We start from the raw sequence: 14309 nt of genomic DNA on the forward strand, positions 1-14309 counted from the left end.
GAGGAGGGGAGCAAGAAGACAAGGCAGTCTCCGTTACGCGTATCGCCATCAACAGGATGACCACCACACATTCCTGCCCAAGGAAGAGGGGCGGATGCAACCTTTCTGTGCTATTGTTTATGAGAGCACTGAAGCCTGGGTGATCATGCAATATTTCAGTACATGAGTGTTTCAAGTGTGTGTGTGAAGGAGATATTAAAATAGAGGTGTGAGAGTAATTAGTATTTGGAAGTAATGGATATTTGGAGTTCAAAAGATGCCACACGTCAACGATGATGAGGAATGACTAGCTACTTAACTCCAGTGCTGGCACCCTTAAATTACAGGGATACTGAAGCGAGACGGAGTTAGCAACTGACCAGCGACCAACAGTGGACCGGCGAGGCGGGCTCCTAATTAGAGCGAGATTCCCAGAAGCTGGACAGCCCCTGTATTTATGGGAGCATGCGGCGCAGCTGGCAGTGACCCCCAGGAAACCTCGGCAGCAGCCGCCGCCGCGGGAGTGGTGACCTCGGGCGCGCCGCCTACCTGGAGCGTTTCGGCGGCGCCTGGTTCAGAACCACCGGGGCGGACAGCTCCCTGGAGCTGCACGCGGACTGCGGAAGGGGACAGTGAGCGGAATCGGCCCGCGTTCCGTCCGCGGGCCCGGACCGCTGGAAGCACCCGGGTCCCCCTCCCCTCCTGTTCCCCGGTCCCGCCCTCCCCCTCCCGCGCTGCGCGTGGCGGTCCCGGGCTGCGCGTCCCTGTAGGAGGAGACCGGCACTGCCGCCGGCGGCCCTCCCACTTCCCGCCAGCCCCGGCCGCGCGCCGCGCCCCGCCCCGCGGAGGAGGGTGGGGGCGTTCCCCGCGCCGGGCCCGCCCAGCTCCCCCGCGGCCGTCCGGGCCGGGCTCCCCATTGGCCGGCGGGCGGGAGGTGAGAGGAGGCAGGGCCCGCCTCTGGCGGCTCGCGCCCGGGAAGGTCGGCAGCCGAGCGCCGGAGGCCGTGGAGAGGGCGGGCAGGGAGGCGGCGGGCGCCAAGGAGACGCAGCGGCGGCGGTGGTGGCGGCGGTGGCGGCGGCGGTGGCGGCGGCGGCGCCTGGTCTCGGCCGCAGCCTCTGCGTCCCGCCCGCGCTGGGTCGCCCCTGCCAGCCCCGCGCGCGGCTCGCCTCCCGCCGCGGCCCGCAGCCTGCGGCGCCCGAGCTCCGAGGGCGCTTCCCCGGGCGCTGGGCCCGAGGCGGCCAAGACGGCGGGCCGGCCGGGCACGGGGCGGCGGGCGCTGTGCTGCGGGCTGCGCTGGTGGGGGGCGGCGGGCCGCGGCGCGGGCCCGGGGCCCGGCGTGTGCGGCTGGGAGGCACTGTGGGGGGCGGGCGCGCGGGCGGCGGCCGGGGCCATGGCCGAGGGCGGCGGGGGCGCGCGGAGGAGGGCGCCGGCGCTGCTCGAGGCTGCCCGCGCGCGCTACGAGAGCCTGCACATCTCGGACGACGTGTTCGGCGAGTCCGGCCCGGACAGCGGCGGGAACCCCTTCTACAGCACCTCGGCCGCCTCGCGCTCCTCCTCGGCCGCCTCCTCGGACGACGAGCGCGAGCCCCCGGGACCCCCAGGGGCCGCCCCGCCACCGCCCCGCGCCCCGGACGCACAGGAGCCGGAGGAGGACGAGGCCGGCGCGGGCTGGAGCGCAGCGCTGCGGGACCGCCCGCCCCCGCGCTTCGAGGACACCGGCGGTAAGGGGCTGCCCGCGGGTGGATGTCGGGGGCGGCGCTGGAACCGGGCGCGGGGGAGGCGTGGGTGCTGGGGCGGGCGAGTCCAGACTCTCCGTGGGCTGGCTTGTGGGTGTCTCTCCGGAAACAAATGAGGCTGCAGGAGCGGTGATCGGTCTGACTGCTCCTGGGGGCTCCGAACCCGTGGGTGGAGAGGGTAAGGCGGAGGCCGTGGCCAGCACTTTTCCAGTGACAGTGTCGTCGGGGACCTTTTCCTTCACTTCCTGGGAGCACCCCAGCCCCTGCATGGGAAGTCTGTCACACCTGTGGGTCGGACTTTTAGGGGTGGATTGAAGTTAGGCTTTCCTAGTTGAGGGGGCTTTTCTGAAAGCCCGGCGTGGCTGGTGGAGGCAGGGGGAGTCGTTTTTTCACTGACAGCCCAAGAGCAAGCCTTACAGCAGGTGACGGAGGCGAGGCAGGTAGGAGTTGGCCCAGTGAGAGTTGAGGGAGAGGCCACCCGCGGCGTCTTGACTTGGCTTAGTTTTCTCCTTAATCTGAGAAACTTTCCCTGTCCGCGCCATTCCAGATCTCTTGTTAAGAATGGGGAGGAGTGAAGGGACCGATTGGGCAGCGTTAAGGTGCTTGCTTTTCCGCCAGAAGGTACTTTCAGGTGTGTCCTGCTTACCACTGTGGTCACAGACAAGCCCCGAATACCTGGAGAAGGTGGCTAGGGTGCTGGCAGCTGCGGCTGCCCCACTCCTCTTCACTGTCTGTTTTTGTGGGAGTTGGCTGTTGAAATATCACCACTTCCTCTGCAGAAGCTCCGCAGCCTCTGCCTTCTTTGAAAGCTGCAGACCAGCCGCCCTCTCATGCTGGTATTTCTTGTTCCACGGCCTTCTGTAGCAGGCCCGTGCTCCTGCATGCTGTGTTCTTCCGTAGAAGTGCGCGCAACCGGTGTTGATGAGGGCCAGGAAGTGGCCGCGGTGGGCATGATGCGGCTTTTCCTGTGGCCTTCTCTGATTATTGTTCAACCGGTCAGGAACACGGCACATGGGAAGGCAGGCCCAAGGGACCTCCAGCTGGTGCCTGGACTTGGATCTGGGCATCATGCTGCAGCCTGCTGGGAGGCCGGTAGGGTTAGCTGGACTCTGAGTAGGGAGTGGTCTGCAGACCTCTGGCAGGCTGCGGTGTGGATGCGCGGAGCTAAAGCTGGGCTTGCAAAGTCACAGTTAGCTGTGCACTGCTTTGGGGGTGGGTACATTTTAAAGCATGTGCATTTGGGCTGTAGTTAAGAGCTTGGGAATTTTCAAAATCATTGACTCTGTATAGTCCTTTTATACTGTCCTATATTTTCCAGGATGTCATTAAGGTCTCCTGGCCCTAGACAGCTGTTTTCCTATTGGCTCTTTAAGAATTGTACCAGTCCACAGACCTGGTTTGGCAGACTTTATGCCGTGAGCATCTGTGATCTAATTTCGATCCTGGAACATTTGAGATCCAGGTCCACCTGGGACTGCACAGCAAGTCTCTGCGTGTCTCAGGGCGAAATAGAGAACTTGTGCTAGGTCAAGCCTAGTTATGAAAAAGAATCCTGAATGTGCTGATGTGAGAAGGGTGAGCACACAGATAAATTTTAAATCCATCTTATATTTCTTAGTAACCTTGAAATGGGAGAAATTCTGCAGCAGAGCCATTTAATCCAGCCACCGCAGCACTTACGGTCATGAAGAGCAGGATCGTGTGTCATTTAGCGTTAGGTTCAAATTCTGCTTCCTGCAGATGCCCACTGAGTTCACACCTGGACCGAAGAATCAGGTCCTTTAACCAAAGACATTAGTGGTTATTGCCGGTATTTTTACCCAGTTTTGTTTTCCTGCCCTGTGTGGGAGCTTGCCTTTCAACTCCACATCTGATTTAGAATTTCCTCTTTGCAAATTTCTCCCTGAGGGAAATTTGGAGTGGTGGGGAATGGAGGGATGAGGTTGATGGCTTGTTAAACTTGAATTCAGTTTCCCCAAAACAATGGAATATGATTTATGGGGGCTGAAAATAGATGCAGAAGTGTGGGTTTGGTCAGAGAAAATCCTTGCGCCTACCAGTGTGGAGGGAGATGGATGTGTTTATTAAGAGGCTGAGAGCTGCATCCCGGCCACTTGGGGAGCAAAGAGGATCAGCCTGCTAGGGTTTACCAGAGCACAGTATCTAAAACGCTCCGACAAGCGTGCGCTCCCCACTTGCAAAGAATGCAGCCTGGATCTCTCTTCCATCTTTGTTCCCCTGTTTATTAACAAATCTCACTGCATGGGTAGAGTGGGGTGGGGAGGAAAGTAAGCAGGTGGCATTTTGATCTCTAATCAGGCTTTATAATGGAAAATTTATAATTCAAATTGCTCTTGCTGCTGGAATCAGATGAGGAAAGCACAGAATTCGAGATTTGATAGAGGCTTCCTGCCTTGCTGCAACTGTAAAAACAGGTATATGTGTATGTACATAAATGTGTGTTTTATGGAAATGTGCGGGTATGTAAATGTGTGTATGTAACTGGGTATTGTATGCAAATGTGTATTGCTTGTGCTAGGTTTTTGGTTTTTTTTTTAATCAAAAAGATAACTCTGATGACCTAGAAACCTTTGCAGAGTCGCTGTGCATGAGGGAGGTAGACACTGGGGACCATTATGAGTTGTAGTCGGAGTTGCCACATCCCCCCACCCCCACCATAAGGGAGTGCACACAGTAGGGAGATACTTGGTGCCCAGCTGGGAGAGGGAGGAAGCAGTGCTAGTTCCCGTGCCAGTCCTAAAAGCAACATTTCTGTAGTTAAGGTGGGAAATCCTCGCCATTCTTCAGGCTGTTCTTGTCTTCCCAGCCCTTTCCTTCTGTTTTTCAGCGTATTTAGCTTCCTAGATCAGCTCCTCCGGAAGTGCGGCCAGTAGTTATGGGTGGAGAGGGCCCTTGCCCACTCCTCTGTCTCCTCTCTCACCTCCCCTAGGTTCTGGCTGTGCATTGAGGTGTGGATTCCCTCGGGATGACTTAAATGCACACGCTATGCTTGTCGGGCTAGCTGTTGGGCTCTTAACCCCTGTGGAGATGCATGATCTGCCTGGGAGCTGAAATGCCTACTGGGAGTGCAGAGCCTAGGACCCTCTCTTAACCAGACTTGCAGCATATATCCCCCCAAAATAGCCCCCTCAAGCTGTCAGCCTGCCTGCCCACTGTGCAAATAACCAACACAGCATGTGAGCTCACTCTTTGGAAACAGAATGAAATTCAGGCCCGGCTGCTTTTTGAGCCTCTGCCCTTTTGGTTTCTTATTCTGAGCAGTCTTGTGATTCGTTTCTCGGAGGAGGCAGAGGAACAGACAGATTTCACAGATGCTCAAGGGCTCCCGTCTGTTTGGTTTGTCAGTCCTTTGTCATGGCTGGCCGGGATCTGAGCTGTTCACTCTTTCTATTAGAGGTTAGACTTCATAGAAGAGAGAGAGAGAGAGAGAAAAAAAAAAAAAAAAATATATATATATATATATATATATATATATTTGTGTGTGTGTATGTGTGTGTTTTCCCCCCATTTACCATCTCAGCAACCCTCTAATCATTCAGTGGGGAGGTATGACCTTGAGCAGCTGGAGAGAAACATATAGCATTGGAAATTAACATTGTTGAATGTTTTATCTTTACAGTTTGTTGTTGGTTTAAAGCCTTTTTAACAAAAAGAAAAATCTTTCTCTCAAAACCAGAATTAAACTGAGACCCTTGGCTCTAAAGGGGTTTGTGAACTCAGAGACCTGGAACCCTTTCTATGGTGTTAAGTATAAGAAGCTGCTCCTACCTTTAGCTCTGTACAGGATTCTGTGGCTCCAGGAGGAACTTTGAAGCTTGGTGAGCTGCAAGATAATCTTAGGCAAAGCTACATAGTAATCAAGTGCAAGACTGTGTGTCATCTTGCAGTGGCTGCACAGAATTCAGAGAAGGGAGCTTCCTGGGAGAGCTGTTTTGCTCTTTTCCCAGGAGTCTGTTCATGTAGGGGGTGAAACTGGAGCTGCTACTGCTAACCCTCAGTTCTCATTTGTCACTTGCATTTTCATGCATTATTATCAAACTCAGTCTTCACAAGGACTCTGTGGCCGAGAAGTTGCCACTGCCGTGTGACTGGGGAAGGAAGTTGCTGCCCCCACTTTCCCGGGGGTGATGAGATTACCAGATTAAGTGATCACCATCTAACTAGTCAGACTCAATAATTCAGGAAATGTAGTGCCTTTTTTTCTTTTACTAGAACCTTTTTCAGTAAAAAATATTTATTTTTATGGTTATACATGAATTGCTTTTAGTTTTGGGGGGAAGCGGATACAGTTCTGTGAGTTTTAACTCATGATTTGTGTAATCGATACCACAACCAGGATACAGAAGGGTAGAATCTTGCCAGGGTGTTGGTGGTATAGTGGTTGGCGTAGCTGCCTTCCAGAAGAGGAGAATCTGGATTTCTCTCTAGCTCCCTGTTTAATCCTTGCTGTCCCGAGTTGTCCTAATGAGTACTCAGAGCTGTTTTTCAGGAGGTGGGGCTTTGCATACACTGAAACAGGTGGTGAGGTCTAACCTAGTTTTAGAGTCCAAAACTCACTTTGTAGACTTCTTTTTAGAGGCACGGTCTCACTATGTGCCCAGGCTGGACTCAAACTCCTGGGCCCAAGTGATCCTCCCGCTTCAGCTTCCCGAGTAGCTGGGACTAAAGGTGCATTCCACCATACCTTGCTCACGCCTTTGTTTTTAAGGACTGTGATTGTATGTTTTTTTCTTATTAACAAGTTACATATATTCATTTTAGAAAATAAATAAGAAAAAGGATAAAAATTGTATTACTCCATTTTCATGCTGCTGATAAAGACATACCCAAGACTGGGCAATTTATAAAAGAAAGAGGTTTTTTGGACTTATAGTTCCACATGGCTGGGGAGGCCTCACAATCATGGTGGAAGGCAAGAAGGAGCAAGTCACATCTTACATGGATGGTGGCAGGCAAAGAGAGAATTTGCCAGCAAGGGAAATGCCAGATGCTTATAAAGCCATCAGATCTTGGTTCACTCACTGTCACGAGAACAGCATGGGGGGAACTGCCCCCATGATTCAGTTATCTCCACCTGGCCCCGCCCTTGACACATGGGGATTATTACAATTCAAGGTGAGATTTGGGTGGGGACATAGAGCCAAACCACATCAAAAATTGTAAAAATCAAATTACCTTCCTTTTCCCAGAGATAACCACAGTTGACATACAGAATATGTGCTTCATGTATCTTACATTACATTTTGTTGAGGGACCTGATTTTTAATTGTTATTAATATATTATGAACATTTTCCATTTAAATTTTAAAAAGATGTTTTCACTGAATCTGTAATACTCTAGGGTTCCCTTTTGTTAGGATTGAGTTTATTGCCCCTCTTCTCTCTCCCCTTTGTTTGCTGTTAAATTAGTGCTGTGGTGAACATTGTTGAGGCCTAAGTTTGTTTTTTTGTTTGTTTTTGAGGTGGAGTTTTGCTCATTTTGCCCAGGCTGGAGTGCAATGGCACAATCTTGGTGCACTGCAACCTTTGCCTCCTGGGTTCAAGTGATTCTCCTGCCTCAGCCTCCTGAGTAGCTGGGATTACAGGCACGCACCACCACGCCTGGCTAATTTTTGTATTTTTAGTAGGGATGGGGTTTTGCCGTGTTGTCCAGGCTGGTCTCGAACTCCTTACCTCAGGTGATCCACCTGCCTTGGCCTCCCAAAGTGCCGAGATTACAGGTGTGAGCAACCACGCCTGGCCTGAAGCTTAAGCTTATATATACATCCTCAATTTACTCCTTAGCATCAAATGATAAAGCAATATTGAGGTAAGGATTTTGTGTATTTTAAAGGGTTTTGATATCTGTCTTGAAAGAGTCTTCCAGAAATGTACCTTTTTATGCCTTTGCCAGCAGTACCCCAGAGAGTCCATTAGAACATCCTGCTTACAAGGCAGCAAACCGGTATGCGATGCCCACCAGTAAGAGTAAGATGGCTCTTAGAGGAGTATTTTGTTTTATTTTAATTTGTATTTACTTTTCACCTTTTATTTTAGACTCAGGGGATACATGTCCAGGTTTGTTATAAAGGTATATTGTGTGATGCTGAGGTTTGGAGTCTGATTGAGCCCATTACCCTGTGGTGAGCAGAGTACCTAATGGGTAGTTTTTCTCACCTTGCTCCCCTCCCTCCCTCCTTTAGGAGTCCCCAGTATCTATTTTTGCCATCTTCATGTCCATGTGTACCCAATGTTTAACTCCCATTTCTAAGTGACAACATGCAGTGTTTGGTTTTCTATTCCTGCATTAGTTCACTTAGGATAATGACCTCCAGCTGCATGCATGTCACTGCAGAGGACATGATTTCCTTCTTTTTTATAACTGCGTGGTGTTCCATGGTGTATGTGCACCATATTTTCTTTATCCAGTCCACCATTGATGGGCACCTGGGTTGATTCTGTGTCTTTGCTATTGTCAATAGCACTGTAATGAACATATGGGTGCATGTGTCTTTTTGGTAGAACAATTTGTTTTCCTTTGGGTATATACCCAGTAATGGGATGGCTGGGTCAAATTGTTCACTCTCAGTTCTTTGAGAAATCTCCAAAGTTCTCTGCACAGTGGCTGCACTAATTTACATTCCCACTAACAGTGGAATGATTAAGTGTTCTAGAGGATTACTTTATATAATGAAGCTTATGTGTGTCATAGCACACATAGATTGCATGAGACATTCGTGCACAGCACAGTGCATTCTTACATGGGTATACCTGTGTCACTACCACCCAGATCAAGGTAAAGAATGTTCCTAGTTCCAGATGCAGTGGCTCATGCGTAGCCTGTAATCTCAGCCACTTGGGAGCTGACGTGGGAGAATTGTTTGAGACCAAGAGTTCGAGACCACCTTGGGAAACACAAAGAGAGCCCACCTTTCCTAAAAAATATTCTAAAAAATTAGCCAAGCGTGGTGGTGAATGCCTGTAGTCCTAGCTACACTAAAGGCTGAGGTGGGTGAGGCTGCAGTGAGCTGTGTTTGTACCACTGCACTCCAGACTGTGGTACAAGCTGACAGAGTGAGACCCCATCTCGAAAAGAAAAAAGAAAAACATTCTTAGCATCCTGAAGATTCCTACCTGCCCCTTCCCCATCAGTACCTCCCTGTCCCCAGAGGTAGCCATTATTCTGAGTTCACCAATACTTAATTGTTTTACCTGTAAGATTCATCCATATCGCATAGAGCAGTACTATCTTTATATTGCTGTGTAGTATGCCACTGTACAACTGTACTACAGTTTATTTACCTGGTGTCCTATCGGTAGACTTTTGGTTTGTTTCCAAACCCGAAAGTTGCTACAAACGTTCTTGTACATGTTTTCTTGATGTTTGTATGCATCACTTCCTTGGGCCATATATATCTAGGAGTGGGATTGCTAGGCCATGGATTCATTGTATATTTACCCTTAGTACAAGGTCTTTCAACTTGGGCCAGATAATTCTTTGCTGGTGGAGGGCTGTCCTGAGCACTGCGGGACGTTTAGCAGCATCCCAGGCCTCTACCCACTGAATGTTACCAGCACCCCTCCTCCCCAGTTGTCGCAAACAGACATGTCTCCAGACATTGCCAAATGTCCCCTGGGGGGGCAAAAGCACCAGGTATTGAGAACCACTACTTTAGGAAGTGCTGCCAAGCAGTTTTCCAATTTACACTCCCACCAGCAATGGATGAGATGTGCCTCGTATTAATTCAGCCAGCACATTGAGCCCTGCTGGGATAAAACGAGAAGTTAGACATGTCCCCTGGGGTTCAATAGGAGAGACAGAGTGAAGGAAAAGAGATAAGTGTCTCTGGTGAATGCTGTGATCAGGGAAAACATGGATTTCTATGGGATTCCAGAGGTGCCTCACTTCCTCCAGCTGGGTTGGAGAAGAGGCGGCATTTCTGGAGGAGGTGGCCCCTGAGCTGCACCTTGAAGAACAAATAACTAGTCAGGTGAAGAGGAAGGAAAAGTGTCTCAAACAAGAGAGCCATTTGAGCAAAGGGGAGAGAAGGCGTGCCATTTTGCCCGTGGGCAGTCGCACTGGCCCCTAAACTGAGCTTCCCTACTTGAGACTTTCTTAGTGAAAATATCTTAAAATTTAACACCTATAATTATTACTATTGCAAGTAACTGTAGCTAGAATCCAAACTCCAGGTTCAGGCATGGATGTAGATTTACGTAGCAAACCCTGGATCCCACAGGGAGGGGGATTTGCCAAGCATGTTGAGAAATGAGTACTTAGGGCAGAATCCATGGAGAAGCGCTGGGGTCCTTCCTTTAAGGAAGGAGGAGGGAAAATGACAGCAGAAGGGAATGGGATAAGACCTTTATTGGTGAGAGGAAATACAGCATGATCTTGGGGGTGGGAGAATACTGAAATCCCTGAAATATCTGACTATGGAGAAGGAATGCTTGCCTATCCTCCCACAGGGTATAAAGAACTTTCCTTCCCCTCATTTGTGAGTTGCACGAAGAATTATTACAAAAGAATGAAAAACCGGCCACATTTAGGCATATATTTAAGAAGTTACTTTCATGAAAAAGTTTAGAACTACAAATCCTTCCACTTCTTATATCATTGCCATTGCTGCCAACCTTAGCCAAGACAGCATCACCCCTTGGCCAGGCTGGTGGGGCTTTCATCCGCTTGGATTCTCAGCCTCCACCTTTGTTGACTGCCCCTGCCCCGGTTTCAGTTTCCCCAGGCTGTGCTGGGAAAGTGATGTTTTACAAACACAAGTTCATATACTCACTTCTCTGCTTAAACTCCTCCAGTAACTTCCCATCCAAACCGAAGGGAAATCCAGATTCCTTAGCATGGCCTCCGGGTCTCTAGGTCCACCCTGGTCTTCCTCTCTATTGTCACCTTGTGGCACACGTCCTACCATTGTCTCTGGCCATGTGATCTTCTGTCTGCCAGGCCCTTGCCCGGAATGTTCTTCCTGACTTTCGAACGGCAGCCCTTGCCTGCTGGCCTGGTCTTGTTTCCAGTGTCACTGTCTTTACCCATCTAAAATCACTACCTTCCCTCTGGTCTCTCCTAGCACTCATTGCCACCTGCATAAGCTAATTTATTTATCATGTGTGGAGACCTTGGACATTCTGGTCACAGTATATCGTAAAAATGTGGCAGGTGCTCAGTTTTTTTTGAATGCTTGAATGAACAAAGGAATAGATGGACGCAGAGGTAGATTTTTAAATGGGTACGGGATTCGGTGCCGGTAAAAAATGTTCACAAGCTGAGCATTTCCAACATCCAAAATAGTGGAAGAGTTAATGGGGCAGCTCCACGAAGGAGTGAGTTTCTTACCCCAGAGGCACCAATGCCACCAAATATGAGGATTTCTGTCCTGGATGGAAGACCAAACTTGATGGCTACTGGGGAATTTAAAACAGTCTTGGGCTTCTACAACCTGCTCACTTCCTGGTGGCCCAGAGACACCCAAGATAGGCAGGAATCTATGAGGAATTTACAGGGAAGCCAGCTGCTTGCACCCCTTTATTCATTTAACAAATGCTTGTATATCACTTACTATATGCAGATGCTTTTCTAAGCACTTTCTAACTTATGTAATCCTCACAGCCATCCTGTCAAGTGAATACTGTCATTATCCCTATTTTTAAAATGAGGAAGTGGAGCTACAGAGTGCTCAGGAGTAGACTGGTCCCTTTGATTAGGGGACTAGGAAGAATCATATTAGAGCAATGAGTGTGGAACATGGTATATGTGGGTCAGATCAACTAATTTATAACAAGTCCCTAGCAAAGGGCTCTGAACCAAAGATGATCATTGCATAGCAAACCTGTCTTCCCCCATCGCCTTGTATTCTGGGAAATGGCTGCACCTCTTGGAGTGAGATGGGACTGCTGCCTGGTTTCTGAACAGTGCAACGTAAGCAGACGTTCTCACTGAGGTCTGTCATCTGCCTGCCCACGGGGGAAGAGAGACCCACATGGGCAGATGACAGGCCTCAGTGGGAAGTGGTCACTGCACTCATCTCTGCCAGGCAGCAGACAGGAAGCCAGTAGATAAATTCAATTTTGATGTTTCAAAGCCTCCAGCAAGCTTCCCTGGCAAAAGCAACTGCAAATGGAATCTGTCACCTTAGGAGTAACCAGAGGGGGAAGAAGGAGAGACCTATTTTCTCAAGTTTGAGAAACAGGGTTACAAAGAGAATATAAAGGATCACAATACAGGGAGATTTTTCTGGGAGGAAAGTCTGTCAACAAGTGGAATCACCCAGAGTGGTTAGTGGGCATCTTTCTTATTTGAACACTTTTTTTTTTTTTAGACAGAGTCTCGTTCTGTCACCCAGGCTGGAGTGTACTGGTGTGATCACAGCTCACTGCAGCCTTGAACTCCTGGGCTCAAGCAGTCCTCCCACCTCAGTCTAAGACTGCAGTCTCAGCGGAGACTACAGATAGGCTCCACCATGCTCACCTAATTTTTTAAAATTTTTTTGTAAAGACAAGGTCTCACTATGTTGCCTAAGCTGGTCTGAAACTCCTGGCTCAAGCCATCCTTCCACTTCTGCCTCCCAAAGTGCTAGGATTGCATGCATGAGCCACTGCACCTGGCTTATTTGAGCACTTTATGCGTTTGGGGAAGGTGACATCTTCCACCAGTGCCATCTTAAATAAGTGTTCCCAGGAATTCCACTGCTGAGTTTGTGGGTGTGGATCACATGAAGACGTGAGGTTCTGTGAGTAGACATTCACTTCAGAATGCACATGTAAAGCAGTCTTCATCTCCTTCCTTATCTGACGTAATGACATTTGCTTCCTTCAGGTCCCAGCATTGAAGGTAAATACAAATGTCCTATTTGGTTTGCTCTTTAGTGCTGATATTTCAGCTGAATTGCCTGTGTGTTTTCCTTGGCTGCATTTTCTTAGGCGAGCTGGGGTGTTGGAGCACAGCCTGTGGCATCTTAGGGGGATGTGCATTCAGAGTGCCAGTGGAGACCTGGAACAGAACCTCATTGGAAATTGAGACAACAGTTGTTTTTCTTTAAGATCGAAAGAGGTAAATTACAGGTAAATAATAGCAAGGGTAAACTCACACCTTGTATTATAAATGTATAGACTCGGTCTCTTCCAGAAGTGTAGCAGAGAAGAAATACAAACATTTTGAAAAAGATTAGGTAAATTTAGGAAGAAGGCAAATGACACTGGGGAAATTGGAATAGTTGAGAGAGTGCAGCCCCCATTTCTGAAGGTAGTGTGTGGGATGCTTTGGTGGGAAGGAGGGAAGATCCGCGGCTGTCTTTGGTTCTGCCTGTCAGAAAGGCATTGCGATGTGCACAGAGCTTTGGAGACACACAGACACTGGTCCCAGCTCTGCCTCTAGATTGTCATCTCCCAGAGGGGTGACTCCAGGCACCAGATGGGATTATATAGGGTCCTGCACAGGAGACATTCAGCCAAGTACCCTTTGCACTGTCTCTGTTGGGCTCCTAAGAGTGATCCAATGTTCGTAATCCCAAATGACTAACCTAAGTCACATGCACCTTGGGGTGTGCCAACGTTCCTTCACCCCATCAGTTTATCAGCTGCAGAGGTAGAAATTTTAACATGAAACGGAAGTAGAACAGCCCTGAGAAGTTTTTGAGTGTAGGCTTCATATCTTCTTTCAAATACATTTCATACATTTGGCAGATATTTATAGAGTGCCTACTCTGCACCAGGCACTATGTTAAAAACTGGGGATTGATAAGAAGAAGAGGTTCTAGCCCTCAAACAGCGTAACTCCTGGTGGTGAAGACAAACGGCCGATCCACAGATAGTTGTGATGCAGCGTAAGAGGTGCTGACATGAGCAGGTTGTCCTAGGTCCTAAGGGAACACCCAGCAGGAGACAGCGTGAAGGCATCTTTAGAGCCACAGAAAACATGATAGATGCAGATGGTACCAAGGGAAACCAAAGGATGACATGAAGTTTCATGCAGTATATTTTTTTAATGATTTAAAAAATCTCCATTGCATTTGCTTTTTTATACCTGCTCTCAATCATAATCTTGTCTGTTTTTGCACATCCTCCCTCTCTTCCCCTCCCCGCCCTTTTATGAGATGGGGGTCTGTGCTCTGTTGCCCAGGCTGGAGTGCGATGGTGCGATCACGGCTCACTGCAGCCCCTACTTCCCAGGCCCAAGCAATCCTCCCACCCCAGCCTCCTGAGTAGCTGGGACTACAGGTGTGTGCCACCATACCTAATTTTTTGCTCGAAATTCTGCTCCCTAACAGCTCCAGAATATCTCCCTCTGAGACAGAATAGGGAGGTTGGCAAGCTGGGAGTCTGGTTCCGGGTGGGAGTGTGGATGGCTGTGCCTGAGTTCTGAGCGGCATGCCACCAGTAGTCTGATTCGTATTTCCATTAGGGAGTGCAACTAAAGGTAATATTTACCACAAAGCACAGTAAGTCCTCACTTAACATCATCAGTAGGTTCTTCTGCAACTTTAAGCAAAACAATGTACAGCAGGCCCTTGAATAATGTCTTTTTGTTATAATGTTGATGAGAAAAAATACTGGTTTTCTTACATTATTTTGCTTAAAGTCACA

At 49.3% G+C, this 14309-nt stretch overlaps 1 protein-coding gene across 1 annotated transcript in view; it reads left to right on the forward strand.

Annotated features, from left to right (window-relative positions):
- Positions 1 to 1354: 1354 nt before the first annotated feature.
- The window catches only part of PGBD5 (piggyBac transposable element derived 5), a 104895-nt gene continuing 91940 nt past the window's right edge, over positions 1355 to 14309 (forward strand). The window contains exon 1 of the mRNA XM_016940651.2: positions 1355 to 1700. Coding sequence (XP_016796140.1) covers positions 1370 to 1700 — 331 coding nt within the window. The 5' untranslated portion in view covers positions 1355 to 1369. The remainder of the gene's footprint in view (positions 1701 to 14309) is intronic.

The sequence above is a fragment of the Pan troglodytes genome, chromosome 1 (genome assembly GCF_028858775.2).
Source record: "Pan troglodytes isolate AG18354 chromosome 1, NHGRI_mPanTro3-v2.0_pri, whole genome shotgun sequence".
Classification (NCBI taxonomy): domain Eukaryota; kingdom Metazoa; phylum Chordata; class Mammalia; order Primates; family Hominidae; genus Pan; species Pan troglodytes.